The following is a 19,977-nucleotide window of genomic DNA, read 5'->3' as shown; positions in this document are numbered from 1 at the left end:
CTGGACTTTCTTGGATTAATACCCTTTATCAGACGCGTCCACTAGTTGCTGATTTTTCCGTTTCCTCCATTGTGATTTGAAAGAGAGTGCGCTGGGAGCAAGTTGTCACTACAGTACAATCACGGCTTTGAGCAGCTGTAGCTTGTGACACGTTGCATGTCACTGGATACACTCAGCCAATTGGTGTGAGGGATTCCCCCTCCTTCCCTGTCTATGACGAAGCAGTACTCGGACGGAGTGTCTGGTGACCGGAGCGGATAAGGAGACAAGTGGTGGAGCTTCTTGCTGTAGAAGGTGATTCGACAGCCTAAGTGGTGGGAGTGATCCCCCCTTCTTTTACCTGAGGATGTGGAGATGAGATGTGCCCAGAATACATTTGACGGTGAAGACAATCATGGGTGAATATCCTTCACTCACCTGAGCTGTCTGGCGTAGGTGAACATCTATGCATACTATAGCCTTTGAAGGAGGACGATGAGCCTTTAAAAGATCCTTTGCAGCAGCTGTGGGAGCGTCTGGTCTATACTGGTTATTATACCTACATGTTCATTTATATCTTATATTCTGTACGTGTATATATTAACTTTTTTTTATAATTTTATATATATACAGTATATAAACATAAATATAATTATAAAAAAAAAAGTATATATATATATATATACCATAATACTGAGTTAAGTTATGGTGAGTAAAAAAAGTGACAAAAACCCTCCACAGGAAAGCAAATATGCAAATACAGCTGTATGCTCATCTGCATGTCTTAGGCAGGTCTGCAACCCCGCCTTTCCCCATTATCACCCAGCATACAGCACTTCCACTGCAGCAAGGGATTCTGGGAAATGACATGCAAATGAGCACACAGTGTCACTTTTTGCCTCAAAAACCATTTTTAACATGGTTCCCTATAGGCTTAAGCTTGCTGCATGGTCACAGCTTTGAGTACAGCCAGGGTTAAGGTGCATACCCAGAAAACCACCCACAGACAGCTGTTTCGACCTTGATGGGTCTCATCAGTGTGGGGTTGATTTTAACTGGATATGCATAAGAGGCTATGGGATAGGCTATACCATAATACTGAGTTAAGTTATGGTGAGTAAAAAAAGTGACAAAAACCCTCCACAGGAAAGCAAATATGCAAATACAGCTGTATGCTCATCTGCATGTCTTAGGCAGGTCTGCAACCCCGCCTTTCCCCATTATCACCCAGCATACAGCACTTCCACTGCAGCAAGGGATTCTGGGAAATGACATGCAAATGAGCACACAGTGTCACTTTTTGCCTCAAAAACCATTTTTAACATGGTTCCCTATAGGCTTAAGCTTGCTGCATGGTCACAGCTTTGAGCACAGCCAGGGTTAAGGTGCATACCCAGAAAACCACCCACAGACAGCTGTTTCGACCTTGATGGGTCTCATCAGTGTGGGGTTGATTTTAACTGGATATGCATAAGAGGCTATGGGATAGGCTATACCATAATACTGAGTTAAGTTATGGTGAGTAAAAAAAGTGACAAAAACCCTCCACAGGAAAGCAAATATGCAAATATAACTGTATGCTCATTTGCATGTCTTAGGCAGGTCTGCAACCCCGCCTTTCCCCATTATCACCCAGCATACAGCACTTTCACTGCAGCAAGGGATTCTGGGAAATGACATGCAAATGAGCACACAGTATCACTTTTTGCCTCAAAAACCATTTTTAACATGGTTCCCTATAGGCTTAAGCTTGCTGCATGGTCACATATTTGCATATATATATATATATGTGTGTGTGTGTGTAAGTATTTTGTTAGCCACAGAACGGTGTCGACTATTTGTTTTTGATTATTAAGCTCGGCTATCACAGTACAGATACCTCTACATCAAAATATGGAAGATACCACATTGTACCGCACTCAAATGAAGCTAAAGGATTTACTGAAACAGGCACAACTAGACAGTGATATCATCTTCCACAGCAAATGCAAAAAGGAGCATCTGATCCCAAAAGGACTCGCCTTCAAAACCCCATTTGAGAACACATACAACACAAGATTCTCCCAACAACTGTGCACCAGGACCTCTGAAAGATTAAGGAACCATCTGATCAGTATCTGTTACAGCAACAGGAGAAATACAAAAGAGAAGATAGACGGCATTCTGACCACACAAGAAATACACATGGAGAGGAATCCAAACATTCTATAAAGGACTCCTGAAGAGTCTAATTAGCAACAAGGAAAATAAACTCTACAGACTGAAACTGAGAATGGGATACTCTGCAGCAGCCAGCACAACCACAAATAATACAAACAGGGACTATCACCAACAGCAGGACTGCACTGTTAACATCTCAGACTGCACACCAAATCAAGCAGAGTCCTCAGTATTTAGTATCAAAGGGACAAACATTCTGCCCTACCAAGCCCATGGACAAGATTGAGCTGTGCAGTGACCTTGAAGAGTTCTTCAGAACATTGCGTCTTAAGGAGTTCTTCCATGACCGACACGACCAAGGGGCCTATGCAGTAAAGTCCAATAGAAATTATCGGCAGGGTTTTGAACTCGCCATGTTTTTGCCGAGTTGCTCTCACGAAATGCAGAAAGGCCCAAATACCAATGAGAGCAACATCTCTAAACATGGCGAGTTGCAAGCGCCAATACGACCTGTTAGTACAGAGAGCAAAGTCCTTGGCGCACTATCAAGTGCGTGAACCTGATATGTTAGTCCTGGTTCTTGAAGAAACAGTTCATAAATTTCCACAGTCTGTCCTCTTGTTTTCCTTCCGATAATCAGATATCTGTAATCAGAGAGAACAGGAGACCATTGCGCAGTATCCCATGTATATCGAAACCTCATCCACACAGCTGCTAGGTACTTACATCTAGATAGATGAAGGCAGGCCTTGAAAGGTATCTTTAAATCAGAGGTCTGTGTCTCTCGCAGGGTTGTCTTGGATTCTCCAAATGCAATGCTCCCGCTCCACAGACAGACAATTTGCCCAGTGGTATACAAGAGATAAAAGGCCAAATGGTGTGGTACAGTACAATTTAATAAAAACAATAAAAAGATCAACAATCGATGCACTCACATGCTAGATGATCTTACTACACGGATTACAACGTGCCGTCCGCAGGCTTGAGGGGCTGAACCGTGGTGTGTGTAGAGGCTGGATCCCGCGTGTGTCTCTTCCTCGCGGCCGCAATTCAGAGCGCCAGGTCCACCTCAGATGACGTCACCCAAATAATTAAAAAACACTGCAGCAAGAGGAGAAGATCCACCATTAAAAAGGGAAGGTGACGTCATCTGAGGTGGACCTGGTGCTCTGAATTGCGGCCGCGAGGCAGAGACACACGCGGGATCCAGCCTCTACACACACCACGGTTCAGCCCCTCAAGCCTGCGGACGGCACGTTGTAATCCGTGTAGTAAGATCATCTAGCATGTGAGTGCATCGATTGTTGATCTTTTTATTGTTTTTATTAAATTGTACTGTACCACACCATTTGGCCTTTTATCTCTTGTATACCACTGGGCGAATTGGCTGTCTGTGGAGCGGGAGCATTGCATTTGGAGAATCCAAGACAACCCTGCTAGAGACACAGACCTCTGATTTAAAGATACCTTTCAAGGCCTGCCTTCATCTATCTAGATGTAAGTACCTAGCAGCTGTGTGGATGAGGTTTCGATATACATGGGATACTGCGCAATGGTCTCCTGTTCTCTCTGATTACAGATAACTGATTATCGGAAGGAAAACAAGAGGACAGACTGTGGAAATTTATGAACTGTTTCTTCAAGAACCAGGACTAACATATCAGGTTCACGCACTTGATAGTGCACCAAGGACTTTGCTCTCTGTACTAACACTTGTTTATAGCTATATGGAATAGCTTGTTTATAGTCCCAGGCAGCCCATTCCCTTACCCTCCCTATATTTTGTGGTTGATGGACTATTGTGTCTAGTGGTTATCCTTACACAGTTTGGATATATTATTTGTCACAACTTTAATCATTTGTTATTCACTACATTATTTTATTCAATAATGCACACACTATATTCACAATAGGTTGAGCGCTTGGCTTGTAGTTTAGTTTTCTCTCTTTTCACTATAGCCAATACGACCTGCCCTCCGAAAAGGGCTCACCTGGAGACTTGTATCTGCTGCAGAGAGAGATCCGCTTCTCTCTGCGCAAATCTCGCCCGAAGCGAAGCACTCACCGATGAAGCCAGTTACGGTGAAACGTACGTAGGGTACGTCTGATGTCACCATCACGTGATGTCTGCTCATCGGAGAGGTGTGGGCCTGTATACCGCCTGAGTGCTTCGCAGACTGTGTCCGTGGGCAGCAAGCGCACTCAGACCTTAGGGTTAGCCTTCTCTATCACCATAATTGTACAAGCTTGTCCTGTTAGAGGTTGAATATACTGATACTATTAGGCAGCCAGGGCTATATGTATGGTTGCTCTACATCATCCACCAACTATATTTAGCCAGGCTTAACCTTACACTAATACCTCTTCACCAGTGACATGTTCCACTGAGATTGTGTGTAATACATCCTATTCGATCTACATCTTTTACACGATTGGCTATAAGGGATCTGAGATATAACAGTTAAATTAAGTTTAATAAGAAGGTATATATAAAATACTGCTTTATTAGTACTTTCACCACACCTCTCCGTTCTTTTAATTTGTTTTATTTAGCTTTTTGTCCTGCACCTGTGGTTTTTAGAAAACAGTTTTATTTTAAATTATCTAATAAATATTAAGTTTTAACTAGGGTGTTTTTTCTCGAAGTGCCACAATATAGGAATTCTTTCTTTCTCCAATCTGTCAATACCCCATTCCCTGTTAGCACCACCCTCCCTTCACTGTTTAGTTCTCTTCTCCCTCTATATATGTTTGAGCAGGGTAGCATCTGCGGTATCTACTATATGCAGGTTTCTCTCTATATACAAAGTCTATGGTGAGTAATGTTGCCGTATTTTATTCTGTTTTTGAAATATCAATATCAATGCACAGTCAAGCGAGTCTCCTGTAAGCAATATCATTGGCTGAGCAGCTTCTACAGTAGATACTGAACAATTGGTGGAAAGCTAGGCGCATGCTCATTGGAACGTTCTTGAAACGCATATGCATGTCATCACATCGACGGTAGGCGCATGCGCATGTGAACAGGAGACGCCCCCCGAGAAAATTATTGGTGGGACTGACTGTGGGAACTTCTTTATGGACTGCCTGACCATTACAGTACAACTTTTACTTTTGTTTTTCCTCAGAAAAGAAAACTTTGTCATCTCATGCGGAAAACGGCACATGGAGGGATTTCGATGGATAATATCGCTTTGTGTAACAATGCCTGCACATTGCTGAATCGGATTTAAAAAACCACGTACCGGAGTCAACAGTTTAGTGGCCGTTGCTATTGATTAGGATAGAATACTGTAACTGAGAGCTTCATAGAAAACCTGAAACAGTATGCTGTTGTTTTCAGACCGTATACAATACTTTTTTATATATACTGTATAATAAACCCGAAAAATAAAAAGTATGCATTTATTCTACATGTATTCCAGTACATATGTGTATTCTACTACCCGTACAGCATGTATTGTTTTAATACTCTTGTGATGTACATTACTGAGCATGCCTACAGTATACGGTACAGTATGTTCTAGAAACACTGTATTTTGTTACAGTATAAAAGGAGACAATGGAACAATTTAAAACAAATCAACATTTTCTTTTATTTGTGGAGTAAGTACAAAAAGTGTACAGCAACAACAGTATGGTGTTAGTAAAAAACATTCCTTTATTAATACAAGTTCAAACACGCAACATCTCCTTTATTAAAGTACAGAAAGTCAAAACATTTACAGTAGGATGGTGCACAGTACAGTAAGTCAGTCCTGCACAACTCCAGTCCTCGAGGGTCGCAAACAAGCCCGGTTTTCAATCCTGGGCCTGTTTGCGGCCCTCGAGGACTGGAGTTGTGCAGGACTTGTGTAAGTAAAAACATTTCTTTATTAATAAAATTTAAAACACGCAACATCTCCTTTATTAAAGTACAGAAAGTCAAAAGATTTACAGTTGGATGGTGTACAGTACAAAAAGTCAGGCCTGCACAACACAGTCCTCGAGGGCCGCAAACAGGCCCGGTTTTCAGGATTGAAAACCGGGCCTGTTTGCGGCCCTCAAGGACTGGTGTTGTGCAGGTCTTGTGTAAGTAAAAACATGTCTTTATTAATACAAGTTAAAACAAGCAACAAGTCAAAAAATCAACAACAGTTGAACAGTCACGCAAATTCGATCCCCACCAGATTGTCCTTCCAGGGGCGGTGCCTTGTATGACGTAAAATGCCATTTATGGCGTCTCTCACGATTTTCATTACAGGATCTGTAATTGAAAAATAGCGCCGCAATTCCTCCACAGTAGTCCTTCTTAAATTTTCAGGAAGCGCCCTTTTTTCGCGATTTCCTTCGTAGTTTACATTGTTGGCCCACCCGCAGTACACCAAGTAGGACACGTGGTGCTTGAAAATTAACATGGCATACTTCTGGGGTAACAGGTCCCACCAGTGAGGTTTGAGCTGGGTGGTTGGATTTTAATCATCATACATCACTTTTCTAAGATATATTCACTATTGTTATTATTTATAGTTGTTTGCGCCTTATATCACTTATTTCACAATATACTTCTGGGGTAAACCAGCACTCATCACCCTATACTTCTCCCTGAGTGGATTGGGCAGATCGCGCAGAATGATGTCGGGCACTGTATCGATGCAAGCGTATGTGGTTTGGATTCTTGGAGCGGGTGTTCTTCTGGTAGCGGGTGTGCTTGTGGCGGCAGGCGAGGGTAGGTTGTCTGGGAGGATGCGTTCCTCTTGTTTTGGTCGCCGTGTTGTCTCCTGGCGTGGTCTTGACGGGGTTGTCATGTTATCAACGGCATACATGTACACATATTCTTCTGGTGGAGGGGGTGCGCTTGGTGATGGAAGGCGGTCGAAGGTCCCATTCATCCCATCCATGCCACCCTCCTGCTCCGGCATCGGAGATACAGGGGCATGAACTCCGAGCAAATTATGTAAACCCGCTATGTCAGTCTCTATCTTCTCCATCCGTTGATCCAACTTCCCCATCCATTGATCCATCTTCTCCATCCGTTGATCCATCTTCTCCATCCGTTGATTCATCTTCTCCATCCGTTGATCCATCTTCTCCATCCGTTGATCCATCTTCTCCATCCGTTGATCCATATTTAGCATAGTCTCTAAAAGAAGATCTATCTTTACCAGCATAGTAGAGTTCCCGGGGATATCGACACTTAACCCATTCAGCATTCGGTCTAACGAGCTGGATCTTGTGCATGGGGTGCTGTGGACATCTGGGTGGATGGGTACTACAGAGGATGAGATGGGGGTTCCCTGGAGAGAAGCGGCAGCGTCGTCGAAGAAGGATGGAGGTGACCTGTGGATTTCCGGGAGAGAAGCGGCAGCGTTGTCTAAGCGGGTTGGAGAAAGTGACCTGTGGATTTCCGGTAGAGAAGCGGCAGAGTCGTCTAGGCGTAATGGAGAAAGTGACCTGTGGATTTCCGGGAGACGAGCGGCAGTGTCTTCGAAGAGTAGTGGAGAACATGGGCCATGGGTTTCCGGGGGAGCAGCGGCAGCGTCGTGGACGAGTAGTGGAGAAGATGGGCTGTGGATTTCCGGGAGAGCAGCGGCAGAGACGTCGAAGCGTAATCAAAGGAAGTGGCCTGCGGGTTCGATGGTTTGGCTGCCATTTGTTTTGCCTTGAGTGTACATCACCGAATTTCTTCTTGACATAATAAGGCTTACGTGTAATAAAACCCTTAGCCTTTGGGGTAAGCAGAAGGTTTTCTTTATTAGCCTTAGCCTTTCACTTTGGACTTGGCTTGGAAATGGCTCCTGCCTTTCACTTTTTCTGCGTGACAGGCACGGCAGAGATGAGGACACCAACGGTAACTAACGCGTAAGTATATTTATATTACTATATAATATAGTATATCTATTATTGTTTATATTGCTGCATATAAATATAACTATATAGTATAGATCTATCTAACATTATGGTTATTTCTGTTTATTTATATTACTATGTAATATAGTATATCTATCTATTATTGTGTATATTGCTGCATCTATTATTGTTTACTGTAAATGATGTGCTGTACTTGTGGCCTACTGCACTGTAGCTTACCGGATTGTTGTTTTTCTGTACACTGTACTGTAGGGAGACAACTCTTCTGGTCGACAAATTAAGTGAACAGAATGATTTGAAGAGTGCCTTAAGGGTCAAATACACTCTGCTGCATTATCACAATCTCACTGTATCCGAGACCAGCACCGTCTTTCACCACACCAGCTCCCTCTGGAGCTCCGAGGTGGTGATCTGATCGGAGCTCCAGAGGGAGATGGTGTGGTGAGAGACGGTGTGGGCTTTCGTCCAGGCCGCGTCACTTAGCTTTTATAAGCTACAAATGCTGTTTTAATTCTGAGACACTGTAAGTGTGCATTTTATAAGTTTGTTGATAAAAGGTTATTGCCGCCAGATCTGTGCTATGGGTGTTCTTCTCCTCTCGCTGAGGTACATCCCCTGAGTTACGGAGGCCAGTGATATTTCCTCATCTGCCTATTTGATCTCTATTGCCTGAAAACTTCTAACTTCTTGTGAGTAGGAATAACACAGGAGCCAAGTTGAATAGGAATTTTCCTAGCACTGTCGATACCACTGCACTTAGAGTATTTTTATGTTCTTTTCCCCTATGCTCCCCCTGGATCGTGTGATACAAGGAATGTGATTGAAACCAGAAAGCCATCCGCTCAAAGAAATGGCGTGGGAGAGCTGTATTGTAGATAAGAAGTTGAAATACTGCAGTGCAGTACATTATCCTGTGTGTGCGTGCGGGGGCGAGCGAGGGAAGAGTGATACTGTTACAGTACACACCTATGCGTTTCAACAATGTTCAAATGAGACATACATGTGTAGCCAGGTCCCCTGTCGGTGCGGGGCCGTGCGCGAGCACAGCGCGCCTCTCTCTTCAATGCGGCCTGTTGCTAGGGCCGCGGTCGCGTTGCTGCAGTCCCGGCGGCTCGGGGAGCAGGGCGCCGCCATTACGAGTGCTGTTGCGCATGCGCCGGAGCCAGATAGCGCGGGAGGCCCACAGACAGCTCGCGCATGTGCTTTGATAGCGTGACGGCCTGGCCAATAGAAAGAGGGCTCTGGGAAGGGACTACATATCCCATGAGCCTAGGAGCGCCCCACGTGACCCCAGGGAGCCAATAGGGCTGCAGCATCTCCCTGCAGGGAGATTGATACATTTTCGCGGGCTTGCAGCACGTTTGGCAGTTGATGACCGGAGCAGCTAGGGGAAGGAGGTAGGGTGCAGGAGTCAGTGACTCTGCACTAGGCCAGCAGCCCCCCAGGCCCCAGATAGCCCTGAGTCACAGCAGCTGAGTGTTGTAGGGACAGGCCCCAGGTTAGGGACCCTGCCCCTTATCAGTATCCAGAGAAAGTTAGGGACACAGCGGACACTGCATTTCCATCTTGAGGTTTGAGCTCAGACCTCCGCTGCGGCTGCAGCAGTCATCCAGGTGGGATCGCCCTGGATGGTGGTTCCGGTGTCTTCGCTCATCGGATCCTTTGTGAAGCCCGTTGCAGGCCCGAGCACTGGAGTGCTCAGCAGGTAATCCGTAACAACAAGTGCACCAACAATCCTATTAGCTTTAATAGTGACTGCCAGTCACACATATCCTCTCTCTCTAGACTGTGGGACATTGTGTGGGGTTACTGGACACGGGATGGGATCACCCGGTGTAAGGGGGATAGCGTCCTGCGAGACGCAGTAGTTAGTGTCGCCTCTAGGGAGGGACACCTGTTGATATTATATGCAAGTACGTTCTATGCTCGCAAGTAAAGTCATTGGTTGTATTATATGCTGTTGTGTGATCTATATATATATATATTGTCCTGCGAGGATCACTCCCCCCTCGGGTGGGAGCCATCGCAGGTGGAGGCGCTGCACCGAGTACGAGGTTACTCTTATTATTACTATTTGTGACCCAGGCTCCCCGTGGCGGAGGCTTAGGCCCCCTGTGAGCCTAACAGATAAAGCACCACACCTGGTAACACTAAGTTCCCCTCACACACACATTATATGCGATTGAATGGGGGAATACCCATTACATTTGGAGGCGCTGCTGAGATGTCTACCTGGGGTGCCCTATTCCATATCAAATTGTCCGATTTAAATGCCATCATGTCCGTGCCGTCAAAGCAAGACGTCCATGACTAGGCCTTAGCGCGCCACGTGTCCCCAAGGCGCGTGGTTGCAGTGGCGGGAGTATCCAATGATACGGGCTTCTACACAGTAGGCACCCAAGTACGGGATTGTCCGGGACTGGCCACTGCACGGGTGATAGACTTTAAACTAGATGCTGACGGCCAGGGAACCACCTACCTCATGGCCACAGAATATGACATATGCTCAAAAACTGTTCCCCATGTATTAAACCTACCCGAGCCCTCCGCAGAGGACTGTCTCATGATCTATCCTGACACACAGGCTTCCGAAGAATTGTCCGTCTGTACTGGACCAATCACGAGCCACCGGGCCAACAGTACTCCTCTCGGGACAGGCCCCCCCAAGGCCTCCTTCACCCCGAGCGGCTTCGGGGGAGTCAGCAGCTGGGCGGGGAGTCCACCCACCACGCCTACTCCTGATAGACGGCCCGGCGGGCCCCCAATCATGCCTAGCATAGGAGCTGGAACCAGTAGTCAGCCCCATAGTGGTGATTTTTCCTTGAATATGATAGCCTCCCAAATAGTAGAAGCTGTCACCAGCTCGACCCAAGCCCAGTGCTATCGGAAACAAAATCCTTTTCTGGGATTCTGCCGACGCCTGCGGGAGAAGAAGGGATCGAGGCATGGAGGGACCATACGCTCCAAGCAATAGAGGAGTGGTCGTGCTCTGAAGCCAGCAAAAGACAGGCTGGTCGAGTGCCTCCGAGGCCCAGCCGCCCGGCTGGTACGGATCCACCGTGACGTGGAAGGAGAAGTTACTGCATAGGAATTAGTGGAAATGCTCGCTCAGTCCTATACCTGAGAAGACGACGAGGATGAGCTAATGGCTCAGTTCAAAGCTCTTCGCCAAAAAGAAGGAGAGGATTTTGTACAGCTGTCACTGGGGACCCTCCTGACCAAAAATATCATTTCCGCCGCCGAAGCGGACCCATACCGACTCAAACAGCCACTCAAGGGGTCGTTGCCTGATCACAACATAGCTATAATGATGCGGGCCGCACCGATGCTGTAGTACCCCCCAGCTACATGGAATTAATGGGTTACATCAAAGGACATGAAGTGCAGCGACATTTCCATGAATCCAAAAAGACCAAAGCTACCATCAAGGGTGACACCGCGGTTCCCTCTGCCCCAAAGGGTAAGAAATCTTCCACCCCGGAGGAGGAAGTGATTCATAAGTCGCCTGCCAGGGAAGGTTGTGCTCCCAAGAGGTCATCTTCCACGTACAAGGCTCGTCCTGAACGTCACGATGTAGTTTGCTATAACTGCGGGAAGAAGGGCCACTTCTCCAACGATTGTCCGGAGAGGGAGTACCCTCCGGAGGAGAAACCTCCCAATAGAAGAAACCCAGCCCGGTCAATGGTATGCCGAGTACAAACTGCCGAGTCTGACTCAGAACCCCCTCCTGGAACCACAGATGTCCCTGCTGACGCCGGTCCCGGTGATGACGCCTCCTCCAGGGAAGTTTATAGTCAAGTAGGCCCCGCGGCCATCGTACCAGTTGTACTGGAAGGGATCTATGCATCGGGCTACTGGACACGGGATCACAAGTGATCATCATATACCGCAAGTTCTATGACCTGCACCTCAGACACTGCCCCCTGAGGACGGCCGATCATATGAAAGTAAGGGGGTTAAGTAATGAAGACTACCCCATCGATGGGATTGTAAGGGTTCAACTGGAAATACTCCAACTGAACACCGGCAAGAGACACCCCATGCATGTAGCGGCAATGGTATGCCCGGAGCCCCAAGACCAGTGCATGTATCCGATCATCTTGGGCACCAACACTGATATAGTGCAAGCTGTAATCCGAGCGTACCTGAAAGAGACTAACGAGTTGCCGCTAGCCAATTCTCTCCTAGATCCTCTCCTACGAGAGGAGTGCAACCGGGTATATGCCCTGGAGCGTCACGGGGATCTCTACAATCGCCAACACGGACTGACGACCATATTACCAGGGGGAGTGCAAAGGATGGCCATTTGGTGCTGTTATCCCGAACGAGATGAGAGCGATCAGCTTTTCTCTCTGGAGAGTACCCTTGAGGATGAAGTTCAGAGAGGGTATAGGGTACTACCCGAAGTGAGGGAGTGGACGACTAAAATCCCTCTACGAACCCACGTGTACATGCAGAATCTCTCCCCCTTCCAGATGAAATTTGATGCCGACCAGAGTTTGGGTTGCATGTTCAGCCCTGTGGAAACAAAGACCCAGGTGTAGGCGGCGGCAGTGAATGAGCGGTTAGTCGATCTGGACTTCAAATTCCGCGAGTCGACGTTGCCCACCAAGTGGAAAGAACGGCTGACAACCCAGTTGAATAGACGACGGACTGTGTTCTCCACGAGTGAGATGGATGTGGGGTGCAGTCGCAGCGCCCAACATGCCATTCGACTGAGTGATGCCACCCCGTTCCGGGAATGCTCTCGTCGCATCGCCCCGCGGGATGTGGACGATGTGAGGAACGCCATACAGGACATGGAAACCGCTGGGATTTTGAAGGAGTCTCTGGGCCCTACGCGTCACCCATAGTGGTGGTGCGGAAAAAGAACGGATCCGTACGACTGTGTGTCGACTATCGAACTCTGAACAATCGTACGATACCAGATCAGTACAACCGTCCGCGCATTGAAGAGATCCTGAATGCTCAGAACGGAAGCCAATGGTTCAGCGTGCTCGATCTACGATCTGGGTACTATCAGGTACCTATGAATGCAGAGGATCAGGAGAAAACAGCCTTCGTCTGCCCCTTGGGTTCTACCAATTTACACGTATGCCCCAAGGTATATGTGGGGCCCCTGCTACCTTCCAACGACTGATGGAAAAGACTATCGGGGATATGAGCCCTCGGGAGTGTCTTGTATACCTGGACGACATCATTGTCTTCGGAAGAACTCTGGAGGAGCATGAAGAAAGGCTGCTTAAAGTAATAGACCGTCTTGGGAAGAAAGGGCTGAAATTGTCCCTAGACAAGTGCCGGTTTTGTCACACCTCGGTGACCTACGTGGGGCACATCGTGTCGGCTCAAGGGATCGTCACTGACCCAGCCAAAGTAGAAGCGGTCGTGAACTGGCCGCGTCCCGAGAATGTCACAGAACTACGATCCTTCCTGGGGTTCTGTGGGTATTACCGTCGCTTCGTGGAAGGGTACTCTAGTAGAGCAAAACCCCTGAACAATCTGTTGAAGATATACCCCGAAGAGACCCAAAGGAAGACCGTATCGGCTCGCCAACCGTTTGGTGATAAATGGACGTCTGAGTGTGAACAGGCCTTCCTGATATTGAAGAAATGTCTGACCGAAGCGCCGGTGCTTGTGTATGCGGATCCCAAACAACCATACGTTCTGCATGTGGATGCCAGTCTCAATGGACTGGGTGCCGTCCTGCAGCCCGAGGGCCTTCGGCCTGTCGCCTACATCAGTCGCAGTCTGACACCCAGTGAACAGAGGTACCCCGTCAACAAGTTGGAGTTCCTGGCTCTCAAGTGGGCGATCACCGAGAAGCTCCACGATTACCTTTACGGGGTGACGTTTGAGGTAAGGACGGATAACAATCCCCTCACGTACAATGCAACTACAACCAACATCACTGCGAAATGCTCAAAGAACTAGATTGATCATCACTAGAGTCTAGGCGCAAAGTTCACCTTTCCTGTCTTGCCTTCAAATTCTTTATGGGCAAGCTACCCAGCTACCTGAACAAGCTCCTCACCCCTACCACATGCAGCACTTATCACCTGAAATCAGACTCCAAAAGACTGTTCATGGTCCCAAGGCTCAACAAAGTATCCGGCCGGTCCTCCTTTTCTTACCGTGCACCCCAAAACTTTAACAACCTACCAGAGACTCTCACATCCACCACCAGTTTTAAGTCCTTTCAAATCTAAGGCTGTCTCACATTTTAATCTGGTCTGTAACTGTTTCATACTGAACGCCCATAATATATATATTTTCTTTAACTGGGCATGCAATGTCTTGTATATAATGTATACCCTGTTCATTTATGCAACTGTATTTGTAACAATGTCTTAACTCTATGCCCAGGACATACTTGAAAACGAGAGGTTACTCAATGTATTACTTCCTGGTAAAATATTTTATAAATAAATAATAAATAAATATATCCAAACAAGTGGTACCATCCACGCGGGACCCACCCAACTTGAGGCGGAGGCTTCGCAGATTGCAGTACTGGATCCGTGGATCCCATCATCCGCAAGACCAAGCCAGCGCGCCCAGGTGTGGACACACCCGGCAGGTACCGTCTTCAAAAGTGCACCAACTCCCACAGTATAGTGGCAGTGCTGACCACATAGAGGTTGGGGCTATAACCTTGGAGACACTTAGGTGGTAGAGTGACCAAAGGCCTCATAAGGAACTGTGGGGACTGTGTACAGAGTGGAATCATTGGTGGGGATTGGTTACAGCCATGCATGGCAAGTGGGTAGCTGTAACCAGTAGCCATCATATATAAGTTGCTATCAGTAAACTGTTATTCTGTGTTAGTAAAAGAGAAAAAAAACACAAGGCGCACCAAGATGAGAGATGTAAATTGTATTACCAAAAAATAAAATAGTAAAAACTTACATATAAAATTTCTTTAATAATCCCCTATTCTGACGTTTATCACAGGAGTAGGGCATCGCATAGGGAATAGATGGGCAGTCTCAGTCCTGGGAGATCAGTCCCGCGCGCTGGGGCTGTCTCCGTTGTGTCTCCTATCCTCCACGTGTAATAGCGTGGTGAGGAGTGTAGCGCGCATGCGCAGGAACCGGAGCCCTCTATAGGTGTCCTTAGGATGCCTGTCCATTTGTGATAACTAGAAACGATCGGGAACGGGCAAAAATGATACACTTGAAAGTGTACTGGTGGTGAATATTGAAACCGCCAGCACAATAGTCGCAACGCTTTTCGTTTACCAAAGTAAACTTCTTCAGGCTTACATCTCTCATCTTGGTGCGCCTTGTGTTTTTTTTCTCTTTTACTGACATTGGTATCGCCGTCGGAGTCTTCCAGTGGAAACCACATTTGGAGGTGGGGGAGACACCTCAAAACACGAGAGCAGCAAAAGAACAGAGAGGGATCAACATTCCAGGTTTAAAGAGCCAGAGCGCGGACTGAACTTTTCATCACTGTTATTCTGTGTTACCCTGTGTGTTCATTGTGTGATTGTATGCCTATATATGTATATGGGTCCTGTAACGGGCAAATCCACATAGTAGGATACTCTACAGGTGGAGGCGCTGATGGAGATTGTTCCAGAGTACACCCGAGGCTTCCTGCAGCAGAGGCTCAGACCTCCTGGGAGCCACAGGTATTGCACCACATGTACACCGTAGACACATATCTCACAGAGGGTGGGGATACATGTGCTACATAAATATCTAAATTCCCTCATAACTTTCACATGTGAATCACATCAAAACATGCAGGTGCTCCTGGCGGGCGTGACAAGACTAAGCATGACCGTCTTACCTCTAAACCTGAGTGATAAATGAATATCTGTCCCCCAGTAACTGCTAAACCTGACGTGTCTAATCATTATATGCCACTCAGTGACACAGATACACACATGTAATTCTTAGCATGTTCCACAGATGACATCACATGATATTCTATTTTTAATATAGTCACTCTTATGTTGAATACTTTCTTAGCCATGCCTCCTGAATCCTCCAGAGAATGTCTTCAAAGTCAGCTCTAAAAAGATCAAGTTTATAAAGTTGTCACAAAGGCAAATTTTATACCCATCTCTGGCCAGACATCTGTCCTTTTCTCAAGACTCTATCAGCAACATTCAACCCATCTGGTACATTCAGTGGGCCATACAGGATAGCAGAAAAATAACAGTAAAAAACAACGTGAAACATTAAAGTTTATTTCATGCCACGCATTGCATCCTCACTCAGGAGTTAGGTTACCTTAACACAGAAAAGTAACTAGGGTATTTTTGGAGGCATCTGCATCACATCACCAGGGAAAAGTCTCAGAACCAGGATAGTTAGACACTCAGGGAGTTAGGTTATCAAGCACTGTTATCCCGAGACAGTGAGCAATAAGGTACTCAGGGCGTTTGGTTACCATGTGTCAATAGTTTATGGAGAAAAAGACAGGGGTGCCCAATGCTACATCCAATTGACAAAACATATAAAGTAATAAGTATAAAGTTTGAATACTTCAATAATAATAATATTTACTTGGTTATTTAGTTAAACCCTTTGGCCAAAGCGTCATAAGCCTGCATACCACATCAAGGTATAACCAATAATGCAGGTCCTACACTACACTGTGAACCCTTCCCTTTACCTCTGTATGAGGTGAAAGAATCATAGTAGATCCTGTTCTTTGCAGCAGAGTGAAAAGACCTCCCAAGTTAAAAAGGTGAGGAGTGAGCTCTGGGGGGAGGTACAGGTCCCTTTGAGGTGATAGTGATGGTATCCCAACTCCGTAGGTGCATTGTTGCAATGACATAAGTAAAATGAAAGACCCCAGCAGCAGATAATGTCCCGGATCTCCTGGACAGACCCCATTCTACTCCCACCCACCCTGATACCCCCAGTAACTGCCCTGGCCCCAGGGGGCAGCTACTCACCTTGAAAGTAATGCGCTCCAGTGGCTCGCCGTTCGCCACTATGTCCATGTAAACCACGGGGTTATTATTGGAGCTGGAGGTTGTGGTTACTGAAAGCATGGTGAGAAGTGTGCTGATCCACGGAACCTGTCTGGTCTATATATACAGTGTGTGTGCAGCGCCACCCGCGTATGTGCAAAACAAAGCTTTCCTTAATGCTGAAACTGTAATTTCTTTGTTTAACTGGGCCCCTCGTCTTATCTAATAACCCCCCCTTGTAGCGTCAGAGACAGAGAGATGTACCGGCTATCGGCCTTGAGAAAGATGAGGTAGCTTAGCACAAGAGTTTTCTTTTTGCTTAATCTGCTTAAATACATTGCAAAATATATAACCAAGTAACTGCAAGAAAAACAAGATAAAGAAAAGTAAGATGTCCAATGAAGTAATAACTGCTGACAGTGTGATATTAAATATGCCCGCCGCGCCTTCTGGTATAAGATTGCTTGCTTAGAGCCAATAGTGCAGTTCATTTATGTTCGATCTGACACATGTCGGGATTTTTATGTAAATGTAACTCTTGCAAGCAGCTGCTGCAATAAAGATTTCCAACAGATTGTTTTTGCTTAAAAAGAATAAGTGTGGGACTGAGTTTTTCCACGACGCTAGCAACATACCCTACTACGTTATGTGGCCCTTACAGTAAAAGGGACCCGTCCGGTCTATATATACAGTGCGTGTGTGCAGCGCCACACGCATATGTGCAAAACAAAGTTTTCCCTTCGAGCTTTCCTTAATGCTGAAACTAAGACATACAATACAATACAACTGTAATTTATTTGTTTAGCTGGGCTCCTCATCTTATATATTAACCCCCCCTTGTAGCACCAGAGACAGAGAGTCCACTGAAGTACTCCCCGTGCAGATAGTTAAACATGGAAAGAAAATAGATGAAATAACATAGCGTAATACTGTATGGTAATCAGAACAAACATATGCAAACACACACACACACAAAAATTAATTAATTAATTATTTTAAACAGCTGTCTTGCATGACGGGGATGTATGTTAAATACCCAGAACCTCCCCTATCTCACTACTCCTTGAGAAAGCGCCATAGTGGGCGTGAAACGCGTGGGAGAGTAGAAAGAAAAGGATGTTCAGCGCTCGTGCTGCAGGTGATAGATAATGGAGAATCCCTTTGCTGCACGTGCATGGAGCGTCTCCCCAAAAGCTCCCACCTCAAGGTGATCCCCCGTAAAAAGGGGGGAGGACACCCTGAAAAATAAAAAAGAGAAAAAATGCACAAATGCGCACCAGGGGTTAAGTAATTGTCATTTAATAATAAAAATACACAAATAATACTGAGGGGATGCAACCCCACCACAGCACAAATGTTACACAGCTCAGATTCAGTGACCATACATATGAACTCTGAGATATCTAAAACCCTAAGCAGTATAACACATACAATACACTAAAAAACAGATATAATCAATCAATGTAAAAAATAACAAAAAATAACAATCCAAAGTGGTTTAAAGTGAAACCGCCATAGAGGACTATCAAAAAACTGACAGGGGGAGACGGACACTCACACTGACAGGGGGAGACGGACACTCACACTGACAGGGGGAGACGGACACTCACACTGAGGCAGAAATGCGGGTCCACGGTGACCGTATTAGGATCCGGATCACGGCACCGCAGAGCTGGAACACGCCGCTTGTGCCTCTCGCAGGCTCCGTCTCAGCCTGTCAGCAAACACGTGCAGGATGACCTGTCGTGACCTCTACGCGTTTCGCACCACGTGCTTCGTCAGGAGGTCACGTACAGCGTCATCCGCGCGTATTTGTAGGCGGCAGGCAATCAAATGGGATGGCCCAAAACAGACACCCTTTTTATGCCATATATTTGCAACAGTGATGTAACCTCTTATTCTATGCCGTGCCATATACCACGGGATTCATGCTATGATCAATGGTTAATCAAAGCAAGGAAACCGATACTTCGTATATAAATGGCCACATGACATAGAACCATCACATATAATGCAAATAATATATATAAGAAAAACACACAATACCCTAAAATATCAATTATAAAAAGAACTTCTATGATAAAATCATAAAGATGAACGGCAGGCAATCAGAGCAAACACCCTTTGATTGCCAAATTAATGTGAACTCATATTCCATGCTGCTGCCATATATCACAACATTCATAAACTTCATGCAATGATCAATAGTTAGTCAAAGCAAGGCAGATGATAATTAGAACGTAAATGGCTACACAACAGAGATCCATCACACATAATGAATACAAGAAATATAAAGAAAAACACACAATATTAATACAAATACCATAAAAAAAAGTTTCATCAATTGTCAGACAACGCATGTGGTCTATGTCTTGCAGTGTAGCGGTAATTTACAGTACATTGGGAAGACCAAAAGACCACTAAAGATGCGTATGTTAGAACATTTGAGAAATGTAAAAAACATACCAAAAATAATAGCTAAAGGTATGCCACTTACTCCGCTATTAAAACACTTTAAAGAGGTGCACAAGAATGATCCTGGCTGTATCACATTTAAGGGACTTGAAAGTGTATCATTAAATACTAGACAGGGAAATAGAGAAAATCATTTATTAAAACGTGAACAGTATTGGATTTATGAAATGCAAACTAGATATCCTACTGGTTTCAATGAACTTATTCAATTAACTCCATTGAATCTGAGCTGTGTAACATTTGTGCTGAGGTGGGGTTGGATCCCCTCAGTATTATTTGTGTATTTTTATTATTAAATGACAATTACTTAACCCCTGGTGCGCATTTGTGCATCTTTTCTCTCGCGTGGGAGAGTACTTTGAACTGTTTGTTTTGTTTTTTATGTAGTCTAATAAATTAGGTTTTAACTTCTTTGCTGGTGAGTTCTACTATTTTGTCATGGAGCGGATGGATACTGATCTTTGCCTGTTTACTCTGTTACTGTGAGAGGATCTAGATTCACCACCGGATGTTCCAGGGAGACATCTCTGCACGTTGGGGCTACATTGGACTTCCAGGGAGCCAGGCGGTGATTGATTGTGAGT

General features: G+C 45.7%; 1 protein-coding gene across 1 annotated transcript in view; it reads right to left on the bottom strand.

The window, feature by feature from the left end:
- Positions 1–17,099, bottom strand: part of LOC142501073 (peptidyl-prolyl cis-trans isomerase A-like) — a 67,764-nt gene extending 50,665 nt beyond the window's left edge. Inside the window, exon 1 of the mRNA XM_075610387.1 lies at positions 16,901–17,099. Within this exon, the coding sequence (XP_075466502.1) occupies positions 16,901–16,999 (99 nt within the window). The 5' untranslated portion in view covers positions 17,000–17,099. The remainder of the gene's footprint in view (positions 1–16,900) is intronic.
- Between the last annotated feature and the right edge of the window lie 2,878 nt (positions 17,100–19,977).

The sequence above is a fragment of the Ascaphus truei genome, chromosome 8 (genome assembly GCF_040206685.1).
Source record: "Ascaphus truei isolate aAscTru1 chromosome 8, aAscTru1.hap1, whole genome shotgun sequence".
Taxonomy (NCBI): Eukaryota; Metazoa; Chordata; class Amphibia; order Anura; family Ascaphidae; genus Ascaphus; species Ascaphus truei.
Note: the sequence above shows the minus strand (reverse complement) of the source record. Positions and strands in the feature narration are given on the sequence as shown.